Here is a 27,784-nt window from a genome sequence, read left to right as displayed (position 1 = left end):
CAGGCTATTGTATCACTTGTCTGTATGATTAATATAGTTTTCTTCTTGTTACAGGTGATCATCGTTGGATTTATCATCAAACCTTCTGGATTCTTTTTTATTTKAGTGTCTTAAATTGCTTCATTTTAAAATATACGTATAAATGCATTTCTGAAGGCACACACATGTTTATACATTAAAAATTAAATATATTTATTTAAAATTTTATTACAGTAAAACTATACTATTTATACTATCAAAGAATAGTGTATTCTTTGGTAGCATTATATCGTCATCGCATTAAGTACCTACTATCGTTCAATAGTGGTCCCAGTGGTAACAAAAATGATGCTACGTAGATAAAAAAGGGGACTTGTGAGTTTCTATATACTTCACCATAAAAAAGTTGGCATAGAACCGCAATAGCAGAAAATAATGAAAAAATGAAAATATTTACCTATTGTTTATACATTATGAACGATTAACTTATTTGTTTTCACTACCCTATAGGTTTTAGGAAATCACTTTTAAATATATCCCCTGCAGGTATATCAATTTTACTTTCATTTTTTTTTAAAGTGTGCTTGCGTCTAGAATTTGTGATACGCATGCATACAACATATCTCCCATTCATAAATATTCAAAGTGTAATAATTATTTTCATCTAATTAACGATAAATAAAAAATATTTAATAAAATAAAGTTTATATATAGGAGCCGGACAAACAAAAAGTAAGCAATTGATTGAAAACAAAAAGCAATAGAAAACTTCGTTGCCTTGCTTAGAAATGAGAAAAAACGTTTTTAATTTATCAATTATTAATAACTAATTAAATAATTAATTAATAAAGTAAGCAAATGGATTTTGATTGAACAATTAATGAGAAATTAAGAGCACTTATACATTTTTTTCTGCTTTTGCGGTTTTATGCCAAATTTTTTCTGCTACTTTCCTTGTATTTGTAATCTCTCCTCTTTTTATTCCTCTCCTATCCTACTGCAGAAAGGAGTGGGATCTCTTTTATCCGAAATTAATACCTCAAGCAAACTTTTTATGAATAGATTCTAATTCGATGATTAATGATGATATATGACAGTGAAGACCGGGAGGCTTAGTAATTGCTTATGATATATTAACGAGGAAGTTACGATGCTCGGTAACAAAAAGCAATCAAAACTAGAAAGAAGAAAAAAATCGGGACAATGGTTACAATTACGAACAAATGTTTGTAAAGATCATAGCTCGTTCGGTAAAGAAGATGATGAGTGTATAAATAAAAGTTAAAAGATTAATGGCTGAGTCGTTTCATGTGATCACTACTGTTAACAAGAATCTAATTATTATATCTCGTAATTAATTTAATTATATTTAAGAATAGAATATTTAATGATAATATTTCATATTATTTATCTCACTATAACGAGACGTGATAACGAAATACAAAATGGATTCGATTCTAATATTATCCTAATTATTTTATAATACAACAACAAACAATAACGACAACGAAAAAAATGATCTAACATTTTTCTAAAAGTTTGATTGAAAGAAAGATAGAAAGAAAGAAAGAAAGAAAGAAAGAAAGATAGATAGAGAGAGAAATAAAGAGATAGGGATTCGCATAAAACAATTAGATTATCCATATACTAAAATCACGAGAAATTCCAGAATTTCAAAGCCATCTTCTCTACGTTGATGCCAAAGGCTACTTCACCTCGTGTCGTGTATCGGAGGACCCGGTGTACGAGAGTAGTCCCTGCGGCGATCTAGAAATGGGATATAATCAAGACGAGGAAGAAGATAGAGGGGGAGGGGCGGGGGGGAGGAGGAGGAGAAAGTGAGGATGGGTAGGAGATAGGAAAGGGTGGTAGGGGGCTAGGGGGTAGGGAGGTAGGCAGGAAGAGAAGAGGCAAAGGTGGGTTGCAAGGGAGAGATCGGCGAACTCGACGACGGCAAAAGCGGGACTGGTTCGAGGGATGACAGCCTGGGGCTAGTTGTGCCTGTCGGCGGCGCGGATATTGAGTTCATGGTTACCATAGAAACGGGGCCCGTGGCTACGATCTTCTCCTACGCTTTATTCCTCGTTCTGGAGGTTACGCGATCGGCGGCGCATCTCTCACTTTTTTTTTTCTCTTCCTTTTATTCATCCTAACGTTTTAATAAGTTGTTATTATTATATTCGATCTATTTTTATTGGCCGCGTTAAAATAATAATACGTAAGTTGAAAAATGTTATTGCCAATTATTCAACGCGGATACGCGACATGCGTATTATTTTTTTGGTATCGAGTTACGTGGATCAACTGAAAAGTATATGTAATATTTTTTTCTTTTTTTTTATATATAAAAAAAATTAAAAAGATTAAAAAGATTAATTTTTTTTTTTTTTTTTTTTTTTTTTTTTTTTTTTTTTTTTTTTTTTAAATAACATCCGTCGCATACGTAACAATTCGTATGTGTGTGTTTGTGTATATAGAGACGAACGGTAGTTTATTCGCGATATTTACAATAATTAATATGGCATATAAATACATATAAGTACATCTTATTATATAATAACAAATTTGAAAGACGGGTCTGCATTTATAAAGATACGCTACTTATCTTTAAGTACAGAATCTTTTTTTTAAAAAGAGCAATATCGAATAAAATATTTATCCTTGGACGAATGCTGACATGGTGTTCTTCCACTCCTTCATATTCTTTTTCTCTTTTCTTTCTTTATTTTTTTTTTCTTCTTCTTCTTCTTTTATATGTATTATTCCTTTAAAGCTAACATTAATTACGTTCATTTCACGTAAAGACTCTGACGCAAAATATCTTTTTTCCTCGTTCAGGTTGTTGAATTTGGTCATTTGTTTTGAAGTCAAAATCAGGAAAGAGACAGGGTTACCGATATTTAATAAATCATCGAACGGTTTTTAACGTCATCTAATCGATCGTTCCAATTGCTAAGCAAAAATAGATTTAGCTTTGTAGATAATTGGTAATGAAAAAAAATTGTTTGAATCTCGATGGTTCGGTTGACTCGAGTATTCGATATTAGGGACGACATAAATCGCGAAAATTGATAAAACGATGAGATGAGATAATAGTGGATCGTTTTCCGTCAGGTATTAACAGCTTGTCTGACGAATAGGTACTCCGAAAATTGTTGACCTTCACCACCACCACCACTGCTGGCAACAATACGAAATCCTGCGTTGAGTAGTCGGGTAATAGCTTGAACGGAGTTGAGTTTGCAAAAGCCATTCAGTGGAAACCTGATGACATGACGGGTGTCCTGTTGATGCCAGGCAATGCCAGAACGTGCGTTAATCACAGCTTGCATAGCCTCGGGAAATACTTCATCGAGAAGTGTGTGACCACCCGAGAGCATTATTCTTTCACCGAGATCAGGATTGACATGTAGGGCAACGCATTCGTAACTGCGGTTACCCTCGGTACCGCGAAATTTTTCGGCCTCGTGATCGCACGGCGACACGCAACTCGAACAACCCGTACACTCGAGGGAACAACTCGACGTTCCTTTACCGCGCATGCCAATTTGTCTTCCCGAGCCTTGTTTAGGCGACGAGGATGTCGTTGTTGTCATAGTTGACGCTGCCGAGGCTGTTGAGGTTGCCGTTGAACAAGCCGAGCCTGTCGTCGATGATAAATTCGTAATGCCATTCTTTATTCGTTCCTTTTTTATCTGTTCCAATTGTTTGCACATTGCTAAGAAAAAAAATGAAATAGAACATATACGAACGATTAGTATAGGTCTTCGGTATTTAAGTAATAGTATCTTGTAATAATATTTTTTCGACTTACGTGCAATATCGAAGTATCGCGCCTCTTCTAGCAATAAATCCAAATCGGCAAAGTTGTCAGGTATCAATAATCGTGAATTTCGCATAAAATTCAGTATGTGTCGAAACATACTACCATCCCTGTCGATAAAATAATGTTGCTTTAAGGAGTCCAGAACAATAGGTATACTACCATTGAATAATTTGGCCAGCCTCGATTCTGGATACCTGAAAATCAATTATTTCTTATATATACATGTATCCCTCTTTCTCTCTCTCTTCATCTTTTAAGTTTTTAAGTAAGATAATCGTTGACTTGTATTATCTACGATGTAACATCGATTCTCGATTCTCGATTCTCTGTTTCGTGTGTGCGCGCGATTGAAGGTCGACGTAATTTAGCATATAATAGACGAGTATGCCGGTGTTGGAAAAAAACGAGTTGAGGAAACTCGAGGAACGCGTTAAGAGATCCGCGAATCGGCTTTGAACGAACGAACGAAAAAATGAACGAACGAAAGAAAGAAAGAAAGGAAGAAAGAAAGAAAAAAGAAGAATAAGAAGAATAAGAAGAAGATAGGACTGAGACGGTGGTGCTCGTGTTGAAGCACAACCGGGTGCGTTATGGTATACGGGTTGGCGAAGAGAAGATGGGTGGGGGGCCGAATGGGGGACGGAGGGGGAGGGGAAATGCCGATGTAGTACCTAGTGTGCCTCCTCAAGCCGGTTCCCATACCTTCCACGGCGATAACATATAATAACGATGGCCTCGTGAAGCCTACGGGCAATCTGACTTTGTTGGAAAAGACAGAAACGAAAGATATTCTATCGTGCGATACGTACTAGTTTTTTTTTTTTTTTTTATTATTTTATTTTATTTCATTTTATTTCCCCCAACTATATCTTACCAACGTTCGAGAAATTCTTCCGATGGGTTCCCTCCCCCCTCCCTTCCCCCCCGTTTCAACTATGTACGTAGATATAATATATCCCTTATTCATAAAAGTATATCCGTGTCGATTGATCTCACGTTGGAAGCACCCGTTCGGATAATAGGAAAATGTTCACTGTCAAGGTGTTGGCTGTTGTCAGCCCGGTAGCACAAGGCACGTATATATATATATGCAGTAGTTACACGTAGGATAGTTCGTACATATCGTACATCGTGTATGCTAGTACTCAGATCGATAGGTCAAAATGTAAGAATGGTCAGGAGATTGGTCTATGAAGAATTATTATTGAGGAAGTGGACGCACGCGAAATATAAAAGATACACACACACACACACACACACAGAAAACGAGAGAGAGAGAGAGAGAGAGTCGCGTTAAAAAAGAGATGTTTAACAGTCGAAGTCAAAGAAGAAGAAGAAAAAGAAGAAGGTAAGGGGGGATGGTAAGGGGGTTGGGGAGAGGAGGAAAAGCCGCGGCCGGTACCAAGGGCGGAGAACGAAACGCCGTGATTACCTCGGGCGATTTCTTCGACCCACCAAAGAGGGGAACACACCGAGCGTGCCTCGACCGTACTTCGACCGGACCCGATCCCGGGTCAGATCCTCTCGCGCTATGGGAAAAGGCTAAACGATCGACTCACATCGGTTGGATTGCTTGCTCCGCTTTCGACGTCTTGTCCTTACACACGATTCGTGCGAGTTGGTTACACGGAGTAATATTATGTACGAGTTTCGTCTTTACGATTTTACGATCGCGAATGTGTTGTTTTCAAAGATAAATCGAGATCGAATTATTATCGGGAATTTACCTATAATCGTTACTTTAAACATTAAATTGATAAAAATAATCAGATAAATTAATGTCTCTTTAACGATTTTCATTTAATTAGATATATCTGATACATTAATTTGATCAATAAGTTTGAAAAATTTGAGTCCAGAATTTTTGATATTATAAACGGGATAGAATTATGTTTAATATTTTGTTTAATTTATATATAGGATATATATTTTATTATATCTTATAATATAATATCAGTTAATTTTGTTATGTTTGAAAATGTTAACCCGATATATAACAGCCTGTACTTTTTTTTTTTTTTTATATATATATATTTGATAGATTGATAGAGTTATTAACCCGTTTCCTAGATGATATAGATCACACAATTGTTATATATTTAGTATCCTCGGAGATGTTGACTTACTTGGTTAGAGTTTCGAGGGAGGATGTATATATCGTACCACCAACGTCAATGTGGACCGGTGCCGTATACCTCGAAGCTGCTGCTACACACGGTATACCCGTCATCTTTTGATTGTAAACCGGGGTAACTGGCGTCGGTGGTGTCGGTGACGAGGAATTCGACATTGTAGGCGACGTGGCCGGCGAACTGCTTGGCGACAGCAATCTAATCAAAAGAAACATATTTTTTTCTTATGTTTTTTTTTTTTTTCATTGTCGTTGAACTTTAAAAAATATTTTTCTAATAAATTTTTCTAACGTTTTCTTTTAGGGCTCATGTTCACAGACGTTTTATAGATTTCTTTATAATAACAGAACGTAGTAACTCATTAATATTCTAACCGCAATTATGTCGATAATAATTTACACGGTGTATGGCTCGTGGTAATAAAGAGAGAGAGAGAGAGAGAAAGAGAGATTGTAATTTTGTTTTATTCTTTTTTCTTTTTTTTTTATAGAATTTATTTCTTTATACTTGCCTCATCTTAATTTGTGCGCTAGGGAACATACTGCGTTGCGCCGTTAGCTCGGCCTTCGCCTCCTTCCCGTCGGCCTCACATTTCCGTCTGTAATCAGGGAAAAGAAAAGAAAAGATGAACAGAGGCTGATAATTATGAAAAAATCATTAAAACTAAAACGTATGATAGCGAGATAAATTGTAAAACGGTTTTGAATAATATCGAATATTTTCTTACAATGTTTTATTTTAACAAAAATAAAAATAGGAACGTTTAAATATCGATTGGAAGTAAATTAACGTTTGAAAACTCGTGGAAAGTGATTCGGGATGTAAGTCGATTGGAAATTTGAAAAGATGTAATATGTGAATTGTTAGATGTGAAACAATGTTTGAAAATGAGACGGAAACAAAATTTCGATCAATTTTTACAATCGTATAAAGTAAAATAGTCGAAATATTTTATTCGTAACAGTTCCGACCTACGTGTAAAACACGTGTATTTACATGTAAGAGAAATAAAATATTATCAATTTACCGAGAGAATTTCGTTTATCGATTCCAAGTGGTCAGGTATCGTTCGGTCAAGCGACGACAGCGTTGATTTTAACTGTTATATTGCTTTTGGTCGGGCACAATAGCATGGTTCACCCATTCCAACGTTACCTTTCTACCCGGGTCGAACATTAACACATAATTTTCATATATATTAATAAGCCAATTAGCAGAGAAACAATATTTAACTTGCGTTCAACTAAACGGAACCAGCTTCAACGGTTAAGAAGAGAGAATCAAAGCGCCAAATAAAAAAAAAAGCTTCACTACATCGTGAACGAACAATGACGATAAAATAATAAAAAAAAAAAAAAAAAGGAAGATATAATTATATTATTAAATGAGAATAATTAATCGTAGACAATATATTTCATTTTATATATATACACGAATAAGGAATTATTGTTTAGTAAACGATCGTAATTGTGAATAATGAAAGATACTATGCTCGACAAGACCGTCACATTATGATGATCGATTAGTAATTGCAACAACTCGTTTATGCATTTACCTACAACGGTACAATCGACGATGCAAATACCAGGATATCTACCTAGGAACGTATCGTTTTGGATTAGCTTGCGGCATAGACACCATCAGTTTAGACTATTACTAAAACGTTTTATTGTCCTTTCCGTTGCGTCATTATCGTGTAACACACTCCTCTTGGCTTTTCGCAATAGATTTAGTCCTGAAATTTATGTTTAACGTAAATAACATCGTATTAACGAGAATTATATCTACCTAGGAAAAACAACAAAACACAAAAAGTAACGGTTGTTTAACAATTTCAAAATAATTTTCTAAACTAAAATCTAAACTTTAAATATATCATTTTTCGGTTATATTTATTTATTTTTTTTTATCGTACACTAATTTAATCTACCATTTATTCTATCAAATACTTACGAGGAACTTCTCTTAAGGAAGTATTATATAAAAAAATAAAATAACGATAATAATCATTTAAACGAAAATGTAATCTTTGGCAATAATTTAGGTTTGATATTGTATACGTTTATGTGCATCTTACGTATCTTACGCATTACATGCAAATGTATATATATATGTTTTACGTTCAACATCACGTAAATTTACGTTCAGGTTTCTCAAGTATAAAAAATAAAAATAGACAAATAAGAATAAGAAGAAGAAGAACTTCCGCGATAGCCTGCATAGATAGATGGGGAATAACTCGTTAAGAAGTATCGACAGTAGGTCGGTCTCGGTCGAGGGCGGGGAAGAGAGACGCGTTGATTGATCCGGATTATTTTGTTTTGTTTTATTTTCTAGTGATGGTCTTTCATCGTCAGAGGGAAATAAATTCACTCGGGCAAACACACGAGTATGTAGTAGTAGTAGTAGTATGCGTTCGCGGAAGGCGGATATGCGTTTTAGTAGGCATCGAGATGTATAACTGTCAAAGGTACTGTGCATGCATGCATATACACACGCACGCATGTACGCATGCATACAAATACAACACGCGTATTATTACTAGAAACGTGGGCGTATAATGACACATGTTTCAACCGAAACTGCGAGAGATAAAACAAAAAAAAAAAACAAAAAAAAGGAATTAAATAACCAAAGTAGAGGAGGTATATTAATTGGCATTTAAAAATATTAATGTTAAAGATTAAATAGGAGAAAAAAAGAAAAAAAAAGAAAAGAAACTGCGCTAATAATCCAATTGAAAATATACATTTAACGTTAACTATGATAATTAATTAATTTAACGAGCACGGTTAGATTATATTTTCTAATTTGAAATATGAATGATCTTAAAGGATCATTAATATTTCAATTAATTTAAAATGATCTAACATTATAAATAGGGTATTTAAAAGATACGGGTGTTTATACGTGAGCGAGACTTTCTAACGAAATACAAACTACTTCAAATCTCCCCACCCTAGACCATCCCCTTTTCTGAATAGTATAATAGTATTTTTGTTTTTATACACATATCGCACAAAGACGTCGGATGAAATTTAATATTATTTTCGTTGGGTAAATACTTAAGAGTGCATTTCTTTCTTTTTTTTTTTTGTATTTTAAACGAGACTATCCGCAAGTGAGATAACTGAAAAATGATGGCGCGCATATTTTATGCCACAAGGCATTACATTACATTCTTCAGCCGATCGTGGTCGGTCGCTTGCTCGTTCCTTCGTTCGTTCGTTCGTTCGTTCGTTTGAAAGAGAAAGAAAGAAAGAGAGAGAGAGAATGGAAGAAGAAAATCCACGAGAGAGAGAGAGAGTGAGAGAATAAGAGAGAGAATCGTATGTCGATCCAGTCGTAAAAGGGGTACTAGAGAAACGAGAAACAAAATAATGTCAGAAGTAATGGAAATATGTGTGCATGTGTGTGTGCGCGTGTGTGTGTATGCGTGTACGAGCTAAGGGTATATCTGTGGTCATGCAAGGGAAAAAATAGAAGAAAAATATATATATATATGTATATATCTATACTTGCGGCATAATGGCACACGCGAGATGAAGGAGGTGGAGGAAACGCAAAAGAAGAGTCCGCGTGCGAGTTCGTTTTCTTCATTCTTGACGGTGAACGGCCTCCAGTTTGTGCGCGCACGAGCACGCGCCACATATGTATATATATATATATATTTCTTCGTGTCCAGTTTACTAAATATTTTCTCGATAAAAAAGAAATAAAAAATATACGTATACGATGGAAGATATTTAGACGTTTATTGCTATGACGTGGTACAGCAATTGGATGTTCAGTTGGTACTTGAACGTTACGTTCAAATTCAACAACATCGCTCTGGTGTTTGTATTTGTTAAAAGAAAGATTTGTTGTTATTTCAGAATTTATAAAAATTGAATTTCATTTGATTGGAACATAATGAAATCTCATGGATGATCTAGTCAGTTGTCTCATCTCATCGATCAAATCCAAATAAACGAAGATACGTCCAAATATCTTTCTTTACATCACGTCCATCGTTCAAGTTATTAAAGAATCCTAGTTAATTACAACCGACAATGATTTCCGCATCCGCCCCATGCGGTGTTAGAGAGTTCCTTTGGCCTTTTCACCGGTTAACTCAAATCGAGTTTCTCCTCTTACGACGACCGATGCAAATCGCGTGCGCTTTCATAAAATATAATCCTATTCGACGATACTTCTTATTTAACGTTAAAGACATTTCGAATAATATATGTTGATAATTTAAAACAATTTTTTTTCTTCGGATAATTCGGGTTAAAAGTTTCGCGATTAATAATGATAATTAAAGAAATATTCTATTGACAGAAATAATCAAATGAAAATGTTCGAAGTAACATCGTCAACACGTAGATTTTTGATTTGTTTAGACTTATTTTGTAATTTCTTGCTTAGGCCATCTCTTACGTGTCCCAGTTGCAATGGGGGAGAGGGAGAGGGGGGGGGTTGGTAAAGGAAAGGGGTGGGGACAAGAAATTTATTTTTCAGTTTTGTTCATTTTCTGTTTGAACTTTTTAGCCTTTCTTTATTACGGTCCATGGCCCCCAGGTATATATATGTACCTGCTAGTTTAGATTAGGTACATACGTACCTGCCCACATATATATCTTAAGACCAGAGCAAGGAGGCACTCCCGATACGCGCGAATGCGTGTCTTGCTCCATTTCATCCTCGCTTATTCCCACCACTTACTCTCACCTACTTACCCTACGAGACGGAAACTCTGACCGAGACACGTCGCGCGGTTTTAAGCCTGATTGGAATTTCATGCACCGCGAGTTGTTGCAGTTATATATATATATATATATATATGCGAATATATTTTAACTCGGACAAAATCTCGAAACATTAGATTAAATTTAAAATTGTTTCCTTCCATTTGTAAAACATAACTTTTTATCCATCCATTATGAATCCTCCTGGTTTAATTTAAATCAATACGATTTAGACAAATTTAAAGATCAAATATAAAATTATTCAAATATTTCGATTCAAATGAAAATTCTCGACTTGGAAATATATTATTAAATAGTTCGATAAATAAAATAGTATCGAAATACATGTAATTCTCTTTCTATCAATCATGAATATATATATATATATATATATATATATATATATAAAATACCATTTAACGTGCATTTATGGTGTCGCGATACTATTTCGCGATGATATCTTCCAAAAAAACACATTCGAGACTTATCAATGGTAGAAAAAGAAGATAAAAAAGGGATTCTTTAGGTCTTTTTTTCTGGTATGTGTATTTTTTGTTTGTTTGATATTTTCGATAGACAAGTACAACGAACGAACGATCTTTATATAATATACGTTAACGACTTATGAAGTCAGCCATCAGGAACGATAGCGTTCTTTTTATATCTATCTATCTATCTCTTTTTTCGAGAAAGAAAGAGAAGAAAATATTTACGAGAAAATTTCGCCGTTGGTGGCGCGGCTTCGTGAATAATTTCGAGTCCGCGGGAGACTCGTCAGCCCAGGGCTAAATGCTCGAAGCGTTCGGTTCTAATTACGGCAACTGCAGAACGCGTCTGCGCTCGGGGCCATGCCTTCGGCCCCCTTTTCCAACCCCCGCGTTCCTTCCAACCTGTGCGCGCGCGAACAACCCCTCTTTCACCCCCGTATACAGTCCTTCCTTTTACTACCCCAGCACAATTTCCACAGAGCCCACATCCGTTCTGAAATGCGAGAACCGAGGCTCACCGACCCTCTTTTACGCCGCGAGCGTGCTCTGACACACACACACACACGTAAAGATAAATTTGAATGTATATGAAAATGCATATAGAGATGCATGCTCGCAAATATTCACGTACATAAAGGGATACATTTATACATACTCTTGTACTATACGTTACCGTCCAATAGCTTTTTTTCAAAGTTGCTGATATCGTATTGCATTTATCATCGAAATAGGACTGTTAGTATATGCTTTTATATTCGATCGTTATTAGAAAATTTGATTATTACATTTAGTTAATCTTTCCTATCGTTTATTTGTTATTAATCATTTCTTTTCTAGTTTTTTTTTGTTTGTTTGTTGGGGGTAACATTTTGTCATGTCGTTTCATTTTTAGATTTTATTAAGTACGATACTTGTATCTATCGGATGGTATAAGTATTATTTAGCGATAGATTTCTAATGTGATATTCGAAAGGTAACATTTTTTTCTTTAAATCAGATAGATAGTTCCGATGATAGGCGATATTCGAGAATGGCATTGATAATGAGCGTAGAAAATGTCCATGTAAATTTAAAATTATGATTGAAAAGATATCGAACAATGGATCGTAGGTAGGAAAAGTTGTACGTAACATGAAGTACGTGTTATGCATTTGAGAACGTGTTACACGTTCGGCGCATTGCTGTGTTTAACCATGGAATCGGCGTCACGCGATGGAATCAGAAAGTTGGCGTGAATATCCTTTGCATATAGATGTTGTCTTACTTTTAAGATACCAAACAGGTAGGTATATGCTCGTATCGTATACCTACTTATATGCTTAATTTCCGTTTCCATTCAATTTAATACAACTGTGCTTACAAGTGAAAGTCTTCTCTACCTCGGTAAAAAAGAAAAACAATGTTCCGAAAACCATTTGATGTATATTTTGTAAAGTGAATTACTTTCGAGTACGAATATTATCGATTTGAAACGTAAGAGAAGAAGAAGAAGAAGTTGAGCAAAATCGAGGAAACAGAAACAATTCGTACGATTGCAAATGATTGAAGTTATCAATGTTGGACTCACCGTTTCTGGCACGTGGACTCCAGGTTGACGGTTGTTCTGATGTCCACTATTTTGGAATGGTCAGTCAGGTTACTCCTCCAATAAGATGATGAAAGAAAAAAAAAAAGGGGGAAACTCAACACTTATCCTTAATTCTCTTCTCGAGTTTTATTCTGAGATATAGAAAAACTTAATGTCCATTTCGTATTGGTGTCGTAAGATTCATCGAACAATTTCACCCACCCACCCACCAACCCACGTGGTTTTGACGTTCACGTGTGTATTCTTTCGTTTATAGATATACGCAGAACTAGTTCATCAAGCCGCGCACGACCGCGGCTTCGATGAGACTGCGACTTGGTCGTCGGTTTCGAGTGTTCGCGCTCTCTCGAGCGCCACCAGAGTAACATTGGGTGAGTGAGGCTAACGTTATATGCACCAATACAACCAACGATCACGAGAGCATCGCCAACGGGCTTTTTTTCGTTCCTCTTCTGACCTCCTCTTCAACTCCCATCCCACAAGCTTCTTGCGAGAGCTTTGCCAGCTTGGAGCGTTTCGGCCCCCTCCACAGCTTTTGTAATACTGAAGTCACCCTTCTTATATACCCATCTACCTACGATAGATAGTAGGTACACCGGTATTATGAGCAGATGAGTCAAGTTTTTGTCTACATTAGATAATAATTAAGTAATATTCAAATTAAATTTAACGTCACGCGTGTATGCATATTTTTTATAATATTTAAGATTATCGTTAGAATGATAATTCAATATGATTTTTGGAGGACGTACATATTAAACGTAAATATGTTAAAAAGAATCAAGTATTAGGCATAATAGGGCAGAACGTGAGGGTCGAGATATAAAGGGAAGCAACCAAGCAGCCTGCCTGCCTGCCTGCCTGCCTGCCAGCCTCGTTCTGTCCTATTCGAGATGCCCCCTGGCAAAACGGCCATGGCCAACAACATCGTTTCAGATAGCCTGGAGCACTTCTAAACCCACTGGACGATTCTGCTGCTCACATACATAAACTTTGTCAGGGACAAAGCGACACGATCCGCGTATGTACGTGCTTCCAGTTAGAAACAGCCAACGACATTCGGATACCTACCTACCTACCTACCGATGCCTACCATGGCTATCATCGTAGCCATTCGTTTCCGATATTTTCTTTTAGGGACCGGTATCTCTCTATGGGTACCGTTGGATTTTCAACAACAGTACTACTGTTTTACACTTTGTTAGAAAATATTCTATCGCGTTTGTGAATACACATTTTATTTTCAATATTATATAATATAATTTAATTATCAATATTTTTGTCCAAAAATATATTAATATATAAGTCTCAAAGGGTGACATGTGAACTGTAAATGATCAAGGTAAAAAATTAGAATTTAATGTAATGTTTTATATTTATTAACAAGTCATAATAAAAAATTTTTTAGTTGCTGATGAAGTCCCCAGTAAGGGACGAAACGTACAACTAGTTCAAAATAAATTGTTCATTAGATTTATTAACCGTCTATAATTCCCTTTGAGACTTATATATTATATAATATATTTTTACAACCTTATCATAAATGAATGATTCGTTAAACTCTTCTATATGATATTATTCTATTATTTAGATTTTATAGGTACGAGTATACCAACTATCATTCCGATAAGATTCCAATCGACGTTGCTGTAAATAATCGATTTAATCGTTCGATTCCATTATTACAATAACCTCTCTCTCAATCCTTCCAATTTCATAGCAAACAAAACTACTGTGAACAGTCATTTCGGAATCCATTATACACTATCACCTCTCATATTTTCCCTCAATTCGCGTATATACATGATTTATTCCTCCGAGTTTTTCCCTTTGTTCTATCCTATTCTTTCATTCATGAAACCGAATGAAGGTGTAATCCGCGTTACAACTTCTAAAGAAAGAAAGAGAGAGAAAGAAAAATGCAAAAAAAAAAAAAAAAGAAAAAAAACGGAAGATGTTCTCGGAGAAGCATAATAATCGGTCGTAATTCAAAAGCATGATGCTTCTACATATGGAAGAACTCAGGAGGACAAGAAAGGGGGGTTGAGTAAGAAAGGTAGGAGGGAGTAGCGAACGAGATGAGTCGTTAGAGTGGGAGGTACTGAGAGATACAGAAAAAGAGAGTGAGACAGAGACAGAGACAGAGAGAGAATGAGAAACATAGAGAAAAAGAAGGAAGAAAATAATGTCATGTTTTTGTATCATACGATATACAGACTGCCGGCATAACGGACGAGTATACGCTCGGAGCGTTCAGCAGGATGTAACGCGAAGAGTCCGAGTGTAGCCCGTGGGTTCACATATTTTAGGGAGAAGCCCTCCCCCTGAGCCCCTTCTCCTTCCTCGTCCTCGTCCCAGTCCCCTAGCCCTAGCCCCGAATCCCCACCTCTTCCTCCTCCTCATTCTCCTCCCTTGGTTTTGCTCAACGTGTCTTTGAAACGGGTCTCTTGCTCAAGGCGAGAACGTTGGTTGCCCACCTCCGATCCCTTTCTCTTATCTTTTTTCACTTTCTTTCTCTCTCTCTCTCTCTCTCTCTCTCTCTCTCTCTCTCTCTCTCTCTCTCTCTCTTTATCTCTAACTTTTTATCTCTTTCTTTATCTCATTCTCGAGCGATCATCGCGGATAAAAAGTTATCCCCCCTAAGAATCAGCTTTTGAGAGTTTTTTTGCCATTGACCAATAATCATCTTTGACGACAGCGTTTACGAATTTCCTTGGGTTTGATACGATGATTTATGGTTAATGTTAATAAGTTTATTTATCTTACTTGGGGAAGGGTTACATTTTTTTGGATTATCGATTTATATAGATTTTGATGTTATAATATTAAATTGTTATACGATTGAGAGATATGTGTTTCGAATATAATTAATTCGTTAATGTTGGTACGATTGAAACGCGTTAGAATCTTCCGACATTTCTGATATTATTATTAGAAAATGGCAATAGTGTGTGGCAATGTAATGTCATTTTCAAAGAGAAGAGGTAATCGAGAGGATTAATGTAAAAGTAGGGGTAACATCGAAGAAGGATTTTTATCATGGAAAAGTAACTCCAATGATTCTTTTCTGTTGGTATATTGGATCTATCGAAGGGTGAATAGATGGGTGAGCTTGTTCGTGATATCTTCTTGGTGTGTAGGCGTGCGCGTACTCGCGAGTTACAAAGAAGAAAAGAAAGACAGAGATAGGGAGATGGGAAAAGAGAGAAAAATAAAGGAGAGAATGGTTAAGAGAGAGAATGTGTGTGTGTGTGAGAGAGAAAAAGAGAGATCAGAGGAATGAACGTACAAACGAACCAACGAACGAACGAACCAACGAACGAACGGTCTTTCTCTTGGCCGCTTATGTGACCTCTGGTGGGTGTATGTTTAACCTTTTCGATGGTAGTCGACGAAGAGGAGAATATGGCCGGCGGGCCCCCCAGAAACGACGATCACCCACGCAAGCGAATGTAAATTACCGGAGGCTGTGAATCATTTTGAGAAGATCCCAGACGGACCCCGAGGTCCTTTTTCTTCGTCCTCGATGCCCCCCTTTTTTCTCTTTCCTCTCCTCCTTCTCCCCCGACCCCTACCTCCCACCCACCCTCCACCTACTCTCTTCCTTTTCTTCTTCTTCTTCTTCTTCTTATACTATTATCTCTTTTTCTTCTTCTTGTCTTTGTCTCCCATTCTGGTACTTACGTAAGGTTGAGGAACGTTCCTTGAGAAAAACAGGCGGCTCCCATAGGTGGCTGTGGGACGTGCTTTAGGGCCCTCCAGTTCTTCCCTTCTTCCTTCCTTCCTTCCTTTCTTTTGTTTTGTTTTTTTCTCTTGATCTTTATTCTCTTTGTCTTTCTCATTCTCATACAATCGAGTCCATATTCGTAGTAGGTAATGCTTATTAACTGCCTCGAGTGGTACGTGGTGCCTTCAGAGAGAAAAATCAAAAACGAGCACCCGCGGGTGCAGAACGAGCACCCCCTTTTTGTTTTTTTTCTTCCCCCATTCCCATTTTCCATGAGATCTATCATACTTGCTTCTAGTCACGCTTCTCATACTTATACTTATTTTTCTTTTATTTTCTTTTCGCTGAAAGTTCGTTCGTTCGTTCGTTCGTTTGTTCGTTATTTTACGTCGTGTTATATTGATGATTTTATAATAATCAAAATTGGATTCTTTTGTATGTTTGTTTGAAAAAATGTTTAGTATCTTTTATAATTGTTAATTTAAATGTGAATGTGGAAAAAATAACGTGATACGTTAGGATAGAATATCATTTGAAAATCTGAAACTTATGCGTAATATCCTGAAGTGTGTATTACCCTAAAGGTTTAAGGGAAGAAGACAGAACAAAAGATTCGCGTAATTAGAAAGCACGAAAGACATTTCGCGGTGCTAAGATCGTACGTACTGTAGTATACCGTAGGAGTTAACCAACGTGTAGTATTGCCTTAAGCTAAAGTGCAAGCCGTCATTCTTAAGCCGCCGCCGTAAATTCTCTTGGCCTCCTCGTTCGCTCGTGCGAGAGGTACTTTTTTATGGGACACCCCCGTTCGAGAGGGCTGAAGGAAGGTGAGGAGAAACCGAAGAGAGAGAGAGAGAAAGATATACAGAAAAGAAGAGAGGTAAGAAAGTCAACCTATTACGTTTTTCATTTCAACAAAATAATTTCTTATTCCAACAGAAACTTGGTTGAAATTTATATTTTAATAAGCTTATCGCATATAATATTATATATTTTCATTTGAAATGATTCTCTTTAGCAACGATTAATTATGTCATTGTGATTGTGTGTGGTTTGCGTGATAATCCTATGCTTAACTCGTATTTCAATATGGTTTTTTTTTTTTAAGTGAGCAAGAGAAAGTGAGGGAGAGAGAGAGAGAGATAGAGACAGTTTGAACAAGAGATTGTTACTGCTACAACTAATATTAATCTCTAAGTCATGCTTCATAATTATCAGATATATAGCTTTAAGTAATGCCATAAGATGTTAGATGCATTTAAACAACGTTAAGATACTTCTACGCCATTATATTAAAAGAAATCTTTTATACAAATTGGAAAGAGATGATGCACTTTTTTGCAGGATTAATTTAAGAATGAACTTATCAAATTATATTGAAAAATTATGATTAATTATACTTACAAAAGGAATTTTGGATACGTAACACAGTTTTAACGATAGAAATCATTTGTAATTGTTATTATTATAATATACAAGTCTTAGTTAAATCATCTCGTGACATTTGATTAAATTATGATGTTCATTTTTTTTAAACGTATATATAATAATATAATAAATATACATCTCTAATTTTAAATTCGAATACGTTATACATGTAATTAATGTTGACAACAAAAAAATTAGTTTCAATTTTGATTAGATCAAATAGTTGACTTTTGATGTTTAGTTCGTACGCGTGCACGAGAATTAAATGTACGATGAACAAAGGCTCCTCCTTCTTTTACTTTCGGAGGATAAAGATGAAGAAGAAGAAGAAGAAGAAGAAGAGGTGGTTGCGAAGGTGGTGGTGAGGGGAGTAGTGGTGGTGGGGAGAGTCAGGAGGGGTGAGTTAGTATCAGAAAGAAAGAAAAGGAAAGAAAGAGAAAGAGAAAGAGAAAGAAAAAGATAGAAACGGAAACGTTGTTAGAGTCAGGTTCGTCCTTCCGGCTCTCTCTCTCTCTCTCTCTCTCTCTCTCTCTCTCTCTCTCTCTCTTTCCCACCTCTTCTCTTTCCCCCTATTTCCTCCCGTCCTCTCTTTCTATCTCTTTCTTTCTTTCTTCCTTCGGCCAAAGTCTGCTTATAGGCAGGCAAGTCCTTAGGCGACTCGTGAAGATCGTGAAGATCGAGCGAGATGACTATGCACGACGAAGGTTATGTGTGCCCATGGTTAGTATAGTTTCGCGACTCGCGCCTCCGCTTCTCTCTCTTCTTGCATTCTTCTTTTGGTTTATTTGAAAAAGAGAATTCAAATCCAAATATTTTTGTTTTTTTGTTTTTTTTTTGATTCCAGATAAAACTCACAATGATTTACTTTGAGAATAATCGAGAGGGTTAGGGGGACACACACACACACGTAAATATTCTATTCAATATATTTATGTATTTTTATTTTATAACGATTTATTATATAGGTGATTATTGTTATTTAGTGAATTTTAGAGAATTGTTTTTAGATCAATGATAATAAATTCAATGTTTCATTACGGTTAACACACCTAACGCGAAATTGCAGTAAGTGTATGAGTAATTTTTATTTTGTTTTGTTTTTTGTTTACTAATTAGATGTAATTAAAAGATGTTGTAGAATTCTAAAGTTCATCGGTTTTGTATATATATATATATATATAATAGTTTGTAATATTAGTTTAACATCAGCAAGGACAAAAATAACGAGGAAAGTATGCTAACGATGGTAAAAGATACGCAGGAAGTATATTCTTGCAATAGATAGAATATTTTAACGTTATACCAAGTACGGATAATTCATTATCTTTCTTTTTCTTACATATTTTTTCCTTGCCCTTCTCTCTCTCTCTCTCTCTCTATCTCTATTTATCTTCTTTTTCGTTTACAAGTAACTAATAATTATTATTAAATTGCCTCGGGGGGTCAAACGTATATTCAGCGTGAGCAAACTTGACACGAATCCTCGTTGTTGTATAGATGCACGCGTCATTTTCATACATTATTTCGTGAAAATTGTTTTTTTTTTTTTAAACGCTTATCTTCTTTCAAAGTTTAATTGTTCAACGAATTTGAAGAACCATTTAGGATATGATAAATATATTACTTTGTTAAAAAAAAAAAAAGAAGAATGCAAATAAAGACAAACGTAAATTCGAATAATTTTCGATATCGAATTAATGAAATTAAATTGTTCGATTTAATTTCAATTGTGTGTTGACAATTTAGATAATATTTTGGTAAAAGAACAAAAATGTACAGTTATCGAATTTTTCTTTACACTTGGAACTAAACTATAGGTCTACTTTCGAAGTTTTTCCTGAACTGGTAAGGTTTCAGAACACGCGTGAACGTTCCTCGAGGGCATGACACTGGTGGATATCGTCGAAGTAGAGAAAATTATATTTCGCTTGTCGTCGACTTCGCAAGAGAAACACGATAAGCTTGGACAACATGCGGTCATTACTTAGTCCTCTTTAATGAATCAATTTATTGGCGCACATAATTATTACACCGAGAGAGAGAGAGAGAGAGAGAGAGGGAGAGGGAGAACTGGTATAAGTTACTTGGCTCATACATATAACAACAATTTATCTTGGTTTCACGAACGAGTCAGAGAAGTAGTATGCTTCTTTTACATATATATATATATATATTTATTTATTTATTAATATTATAATATTAGGAAATAAAATTAAGCATTTTTTTTGGCAGTAGTTTTACAAAATAAAATATTGATATGTTATATAAATTGATGAACATTAAAAAACTGAAAAACTTGAATAATCTCGCTTATAATTTCATTAATTATAATTATATATTTATTATCATATAATATTGTGTTTATATATTCATTTTTGTTATACCTATTATCTAACAATAACTTGTCGTTGTTTTAGATTTCACTACATGTATGTTACTACATTTTCTTAACTATTTAAGATTCAACGAACACAATCTATTTCGTAACGAGCATAGAAACACGAAACGTTTAAGAGATTTATTTCGTTAAGATAATACATTTCGATTTAATCATAATCGAATGTAAAATGTATCTACATATATATATGTATATTATTGAATGAATTTCTATCGATCATATTTCTCATAATTCAATATTCAATTATATTATAAATGTATATAATATTGCATAGAATACGGATGAGTGATTCGTTCGTAAACAAAATAAAATAAAATAATATAACATTGATTTCTAGAAAAATGTTAAAAGATGCAACTAACTTGTTGAAAATACGTTCGAATACGTGGGAGAAAGTGTTGGTTAAAAAAAAAAAAAGTAAGAACAGAATAATAAAGGACAATAAAATACTTTTGATTTTTATGGGGATTCTTAGCTCGCGCGTGCGAAATAACAATTTAATATTATTCTATTTTGTTGTTGGTGTTGTGTTGAATAATTTCAAGACATATGTCATTCCTCCTTTCCCTACCTCCTTCCGTACTCTCCCACTACCTCCCACCCCCCCCCATGAGATTTATTCGGCACGCGTCGAATCGAATTAACGGATTGATCGTCGATGACTTCCGTGATATTCAGGAACGTAATCGGTGGTGAAACGTTAGCGAAAAACGGTCGCCGTGTGCCGGTGGTACTTCATTAATATTTCATTTGGTTGCTTATCGTTACGAAGCCGCAACGCACGAGGGAACCCTTAGGGCATCGTTACTCCCTCTAAGTAAGCGCACTATAGTGCGCACGCGCACACGTCTCTTAAAAGAGGATAGGATATTTAGCCGGAGGTAAGAAGAGTGGCCGGGAACAACGCGAATAACAAATGTGTCTTTTATCGAAATTTCTTTCTAGAAAATAATATAAAAAAAGAAAACAAAAAAAAAGAAAAGATGAAAATAATAATAAGAAAACATAATATTGACAAAATTGATTAGAATGTTAATGACACGTTTTCAATTTTTGTGAATACGAGTAACGAATGTGTGTGTTTGTTTTATCGAAATTTTTTTTTCTAAAAAAAATAAAACCCCCAACGAAAATAGGATAATAATAAATAAAATGATTCTAATGAAAATAATATGTTTGAATTATTGAGAACACGAGTAACGAATGTGTGTTTGTTTTTTATCGCGTAATTTTTGTTAATAAAAATAAAACGATATAGAAAATAATAGACAAATTTTGTTAGAATTGAAATTGACAATTTAAATCTTTGGTTAGATAAAATACGATCTGCAAGAGATCCTTGTTATAAATTATATCGATCAATTAGAATACCATCGTGCGATACGAATACAATAATTTATATAATTCATTGTATATAACGGTACATTCAATTGACCTCGTTTCCGGTCCATTTCAATTGTCGTAATAAAACGTTGACTCGTTTGTAATTGATTGTCCAATCGGATCGAAGTAAAGGAGGAGAATTTTGACAAAGACAAGGACGATCTTATGTTTTCATAGTCACAGTCTTATATTATTATTTTTAGAAACCTGACGAGATTAATTATTACAAAATAAAATAATCAAACGAGACGTTTATGATCGAAATGATAAAAAAATTAGATATCTGCGTTATGCATCTGATTCGATAAAAAAAAAAGAATATCCTGCATGTTTCGAAATGTATCTCAAATTTTTTTATGCAAATTGTTAACACTAGATTTACGAACTGTGTCAATATAACTCATTAAAAATGTCATTACTGTATAATAATATAACTTAAATATTATTTTACGTAACGAAATATTCCTTCCCTCTATTGAACTACATACTTACATTCAAACAAATATTAGTAAATCATAAAAAAACTAACGAACAACAAAACATTCGTAAATCTAGTGTTAAACAAATAAGAAATTATATGGAAAGGCATGGACCACTAGAAGAAATCTTGGCGGTTGAATTATTAGAGAATCAACGGGGGTTGTTCGTTCGAGAATTGAAGAACGAAAGGAAGAAAGGGGAAAATAAAAAAAAAATAAGAAGAAGAAGAAGAAGAGAAAAAGGAGGAGGAGGAGAAATGGGTGGTAAGGAAGAAAGAAAGAAAGAGCGTGGGTAACGGAAAGGAAAGATGGGTTGGGGGTGAGGAAGAATAGCCACAGGTCAGGTTGGAAAGGAGATAGAAAGAGAAGGTTTAAAAGGAGAGGAGAGGAGAGGAGAGGAGAAGAAAAGGAAGAGAAAGAGAAAGAGAAAGAGAAGAACACGGTATGGTGTTGCCTAAGGCATTGCAGAGCGCATCGTCTCGTTGGTTAGCCTCAGGGTAACGTAGTTTCTCTTTCTCTCTCTTCTCATAACCTTCCAGCATAGTGAGGAGGTGGTGGTGGTGGTGGTGGAGGAGGAGGAAGAAGAGGAAGAAGAGAAGATCGCCGCTATCTCTCCTCGTTTCCGTGCCGGAGGCATGGCGACCGTGGCTCCCCACCGCACTCGCGATGGAATACACACCTCCACGTTTACCCTCAGGTTATTCTTCCTTCCATAGTTAGAGGTAGAGGGGTACAGGGGTAAGGGGGTAGCAGAGGGAAGAGAGACTGCATGATTCTGCTGCCGCTTCTTGGCCTCCGGGATAACCGAACGTCCTCTTCTTTTATGTACGTACACGAACTTCCCACACATACACACACACATACTTATGTATATATATATATATATATATATATAGTTATTCAAGATATATATATATATACGAGCTATCGGCGCGTTCGACTGCATTGCCTTGGGTGATCTTTCTCCTCGTTTTCTTCTTCTTCTTCTTCTTCTTCTTGTTCTTTTTCAATCTTTTTCTCTTTTACTTTCTCTTCTTTTTCATCTCTCCTTCGTTTTCTTACTTGCTGCTCTCTTTTATCTCAGGTTACTCCCGTTTCTGTTCTTCTTACCTTTCTCGTTCTCGAATCTTTCTCTTTCTCTCTTCGTTTTGTTCCTCTTCTTTTTATTTTTATTATAATAGTTTTGTGTGTATACTTATCTGTCGTTGTTGTTGTTGTTGGTGGTGTTGTATTTTATTTTTCATTCATCTATGGTATAATATTTCAAGTTTCGAGGATTTCTTCATAGTTCACTAGGAGTCAAGTTTAACGAAGGAAATTGTTTTTCTTTGATTATCACACATGTATATATATATATATATATATATAATTTTCTATAATAATAACGGATAGATAATGATCGCGTTTGCTATTCTTGTCTTATGAAGGTTTTTTTTTCTTTTTACGGGTTATGTAACCGATGACAATTATTTTACGTGGATTCCGAGATTGATTGATTAGGCTGATTGGATAGTATATATGCGTTTCGGTGTGAGGTATCATTATATTTTATTAACGTTATTTATTTAACATTTTATTTTGTTTTTCTTCTAACAAACATTTTTATCTCTAACAATGATATTATTTAAATATAAATATAAAATAATAGATATATATTGGTTGGAGAAAAGAGAGAGAAAGAAAAAAAAACGTGTTGATTTGGAAGAGACCCATTTAAACGAACGAGTCACGCAAAAATGACTCGTTGTAAATCGAAATCCCGTTATAATTGTAAAACCAGTCGGACTCGCTTTCATTTTGGCACACGATCGTGAACACGGCACGCGTCTCTCTGAATTTAACACGGAATTTCTTTCTTTAAGTGTATATACATATGTGCATATGTGTGTATGTGTCAGTTTATGTGTATGTGTTATAATGGTTATGCGTTTGTTGTGTACGAACCAATTACGAAAACTTTCAATTTCCCTTAGGTATTATTATTTAATTACATATATGTGTGTGTGTTCGTATAATTACGTTCCAAGTGACCTGTTACAGATCGGCAGATGAAAAAAAGATAAGCCTATGGGATCGTTTCTCTTTTAGATTTGTTTCTTCTTATTATGTATGAGATTTAAACTAAAATACAACACCGTTTATTTTTCGGACAATCGATAGCTTCCTTTACCCAAAGATTGTCGTTGCAAGCGTTCATACAAGTTCCATAAAAATGATTACAATGCGTTTTGTATTCGGATTTAACTGTAATAAAATATATGAAATTATTATATTTATCAAGGATATATATATATATGATATACTTGTTAAATGATAAGAATAATAGTTGAAAAAATTTGTATATTTACCTATACTGCAACATTTATTGCCATTGTCACAAGATCCACCTTTTACCGTACTTTCGCATTTTTCCTCAGGCAAACAATTTTCCGGTGGACAATATTCCTGAGCTGTAAATAAATTCATTTCATTTCATTTCTTTTTCTTTTCTTTTCTTTTTTCACATGTCACATATCATTCGAAACGTTGTTTCAATTGTTTCAAATAAGGATTCTAAAGTTTTCTTATAATATCTTTTAAACGAAAAAAACGGGGTATATATCGTCAATTGGAAATTGAAAATTGCACGCGAAAATTGAGAACGATATCGGAGAGGTTGTGACGAGGATGAAGAAAAGCGTAGAAAGGGAAGAAGGGTAACGGGAGATGAAAGTTTCTCGTTACCGGGAAAAAAAATTTCAATTTCTAGCGAATATAAGAAGATACGAAAAGAAAGAAAGAAAGAATGAATGAGAGAGAGAGAGAGTGAGAGAAAAAGAAGAAATAAAAAGATTCTGTCGTTTCAAAATTAGTAATAAACAAAAAGTGACTTTTTTTTCTCCATTATTCATATTGTTTGAAAAACGATAATAATATGAAATACCGAAACATTATTTGTTACATATACACATCAATAAAAAATACTACTGAAATATACATATAATAATATAAAGTATCACTCTCGTAATAGAAATTGAAATGGTTCGATAACAAATGAAGAAATATGAAACCGTCTCTCACTCGATCATTCAATATAATATTTAAAAGGATCACATTTGTCATGATAATATAAATAAATGAAGGAGATAGATATTAATTTATACGTTTTAAATAAAATAATGAAACATACCTATGTCAAATGAAAAAGCATGTTAGTACATTATTGACCAAACAACATTATATTACTGTTTGCATACGAAAGTAACTTATACGAATTTTTTTAAATAGAGAAAATTGTTAACTATGTATTACATTATACGTTGACTGCTAAATCAATATTATTTCAGCCGTGTAAAAGTATTAAAATGTTATCTATCAATTACAAATATCCTCTTGTTTGTATATAACCAACTTATGTAATTATCAAAATAGAAAATAGTATAAGTTTGTATTACAATTAGAGTTCCGTACGATATTTTCCTGTTGTCATTAATATATTCATAGAAAAAAACATCGTACGAACTTATTAATTAACTTAATCAAATTATTTTGATTATATTTCATAATTAGTACTAATACATATTTCTCTCTAATAATATTTTATTTGAATTATTATTATTATTATTATTAATATATATCTATATCATGAAAAATGCATTAAGGTTTGTGTATATTAATTTGACGTGTGAGAAATGTGTTAATACGAGAAATAAATGGACAATTATTTACCTGTTGTTAGATGTACTACAGCAACTATCAGGATCAAAAGAAGAGTTAATCGGAAATTGTAAGACTTCATTTTGAGTGTTGCGTACGAGTAGTGTGTCACACTCTGGCAGTCAACGTTTTAATGATCTCGCTTTCCCACCTCATGGGACTATATAAACGTATAAGATAACTGACTATCGCATACTACACGCGCGCGCATCAACGTTCCAATGAAAAAGTGAAAGAGTGACTGAGATAGAAATAAGGAAAGAGAAAGAACATACATACATATATAATACACACACACACATCTGTTTGACGCTTTCGTATTTTATTATCTCTTACTTTTTCCTACTCTCTCTCTCTCTGTCTTTTTCTTTCTCTTTTTATCTTTATCTATATCTCTGTCAATATTTTTATATCTATTCTTCTTATAATATCTTCTTCTCGTTAAAACATTATCATATATTATAATCGTTTTTTAATCATTGTAAAAGCAAAGAATAATGCATTGATCTCTGTATGCAAGTATAGTATACTTTAGTATCTTTTAGATTATTGTGTACGATAATAATTCTACGATTGTTTGAGATTTTTATTCTTCTTTTTTTTTATTTTACGATTATTTTTCGAAAATTTAATTCAAATTTCTAAACGCACACGTTTCACTGTAATTCGACAAATTTATTATTTACGATTAATTTGTTATTATTTGTGTTGTGAACATTTTTCTTGTTCTTTTATTTTTATCTTTCTCACCCGTGACACATGTCTTATTTTCGAGTTTGTTCAAATCAAGTTAATTCGGTATGAAGATTTGAAACGATTGTGCTATATCCATTTTTATAGGATTGTTAATAGTTTTATTATTTATATTTTATTTTATGATTAAATTCTTAGCTTCGGTATTCTTTGATGTTCAACCTTCATGATGCTCGCGATTCAACATTTTCTTTATCTTTTTTTTTTTTTTTTTTTATATGGGGTTTCTATATTAATATTTATCTTTATCTTATTTGAGATTATAAAATGAATATAAACGTACGATAAAATTATTTCCAAGTAAAAAAAAAATGAAAAGATTAAATAATTATTTTTTGTTATAAATCAGATGTGTGTCTTAGAGGTTGTCTTTTTATCCAGTGTTTATCTATACGGATTACGATAATTTCTTAGAATGATTATTATTTATTACTTTGCCAAAATAAAAAGCAAACATTTTAGATAATTTTTTTCGGTAAAGAAAAAAAAAAAAACAAGAAAAAATTCAATAAGGAAATCTCTGATAGAAGAAGTATATTCTTGAAACGGGGTTTTTCACCGTAGTTTAAAACAGATAATACTTATTTGGAATACTGATGCGTGCATATAGACACATAAATGAGTCATAGAAGTGTACAAGGTAAAGAGAAAATGGGTAATTTACCGATGTCAGTTGTTGTTCTTCCTGTTGTTGATGATGACGATGGAAACAATTTATTTGGATATTTTAGTTTGCGCCATTTAAAATATGTAATATCAAGTCTGATGCATCATATAATTGCATACGATAACATACGACATTATATTCTTCGTTATTAGTTTTATCATTAATTTTCTGACTAAAGTTTTGATAAGAATATGGACGATAAATGAGCATAAAATGACTTCTTGCACATGTGTTCAATTATGCGTTTTATTATTTAGATAGAGATAAGTGCACACATATTTATTTGTCCGAAGTATATGGCAAATAAAAAACAAACGAATAGATATCAAAGTAGAGGTCAGTTAGTAATAAAAAGTAAAGGTCAAAGTTAAATGATTAATAAAAAAAATCACGCGATGTGTTATCTTCTTTTTTTATTTTCTTTCTTTCTTTTTTTTTTTATTTTTATTTCCTTTTTCGATAGAGAAATTATTCGGTATCTATTTTTTTTTTCTTTTTTTTTTTTTTTTT

General features: G+C 34.1%; 2 protein-coding genes across 3 annotated transcripts; both read right to left on the bottom strand.

Annotated features, from left to right (window-relative positions):
• Window positions 1–2,419: 2,419 nt before the first annotated feature.
• Window positions 2,420–13,033, bottom strand: LOC106793585 (BTB/POZ domain-containing protein KCTD1). Of its 2 annotated transcripts, XM_014760635.1 has the most exons (6): window positions 12,723–13,033; window positions 7,535–7,672; window positions 6,449–6,535; window positions 5,932–6,135; window positions 3,794–3,999; window positions 2,420–3,697 (listed from the first exon to the last, which is right to left on the bottom strand). In XM_014760635.1, the coding sequence occupies exons 2-6, from the start codon at window positions 7,576–7,578 to the stop codon at window positions 3,090–3,092; spliced, it is 1,149 nt and encodes a 382-aa protein (XP_014616121.1). In that variant the 5' UTR covers window positions 7,579–7,672; window positions 12,723–13,033; the 3' UTR covers window positions 2,420–3,089. The 2 variants fall into 2 exon arrangements, with proteins under 2 accessions (XP_014616121.1, XP_014616128.1); XM_014760642.1 differs by lacking the exon at window positions 7,535–7,672.
• A 10,671-nt stretch (window positions 13,034–23,704) lies between these two features.
• Window positions 23,705–26,086, bottom strand: LOC106790958. Its single transcript, XM_014756669.1, has 3 exons — window positions 25,867–26,086; window positions 24,507–24,608; window positions 23,705–24,402 (listed from the first exon to the last, which is right to left on the bottom strand). The coding sequence occupies exons 1-3, from the start codon at window positions 25,934–25,936 to the stop codon at window positions 24,275–24,277; spliced, it is 300 nt and encodes a 99-aa protein (XP_014612155.1). The 5' UTR covers window positions 25,937–26,086; the 3' UTR covers window positions 23,705–24,274.
• Between the last annotated feature and the right edge of the window lie 1,698 nt (window positions 26,087–27,784).

The sequence above is a fragment of the Polistes canadensis genome, unplaced genomic scaffold (genome assembly GCF_001313835.1).
Source record: "Polistes canadensis isolate GaletaPanama2010 unplaced genomic scaffold, ASM131383v1 scaffold_0, whole genome shotgun sequence".
In the NCBI taxonomy this organism is placed as follows: domain Eukaryota; kingdom Metazoa; phylum Arthropoda; class Insecta; order Hymenoptera; family Vespidae; genus Polistes; species Polistes canadensis.
The sequence above is the reverse complement of the archived record's forward strand: the minus strand, read 5'-3'. Positions and strand labels throughout refer to the sequence as shown.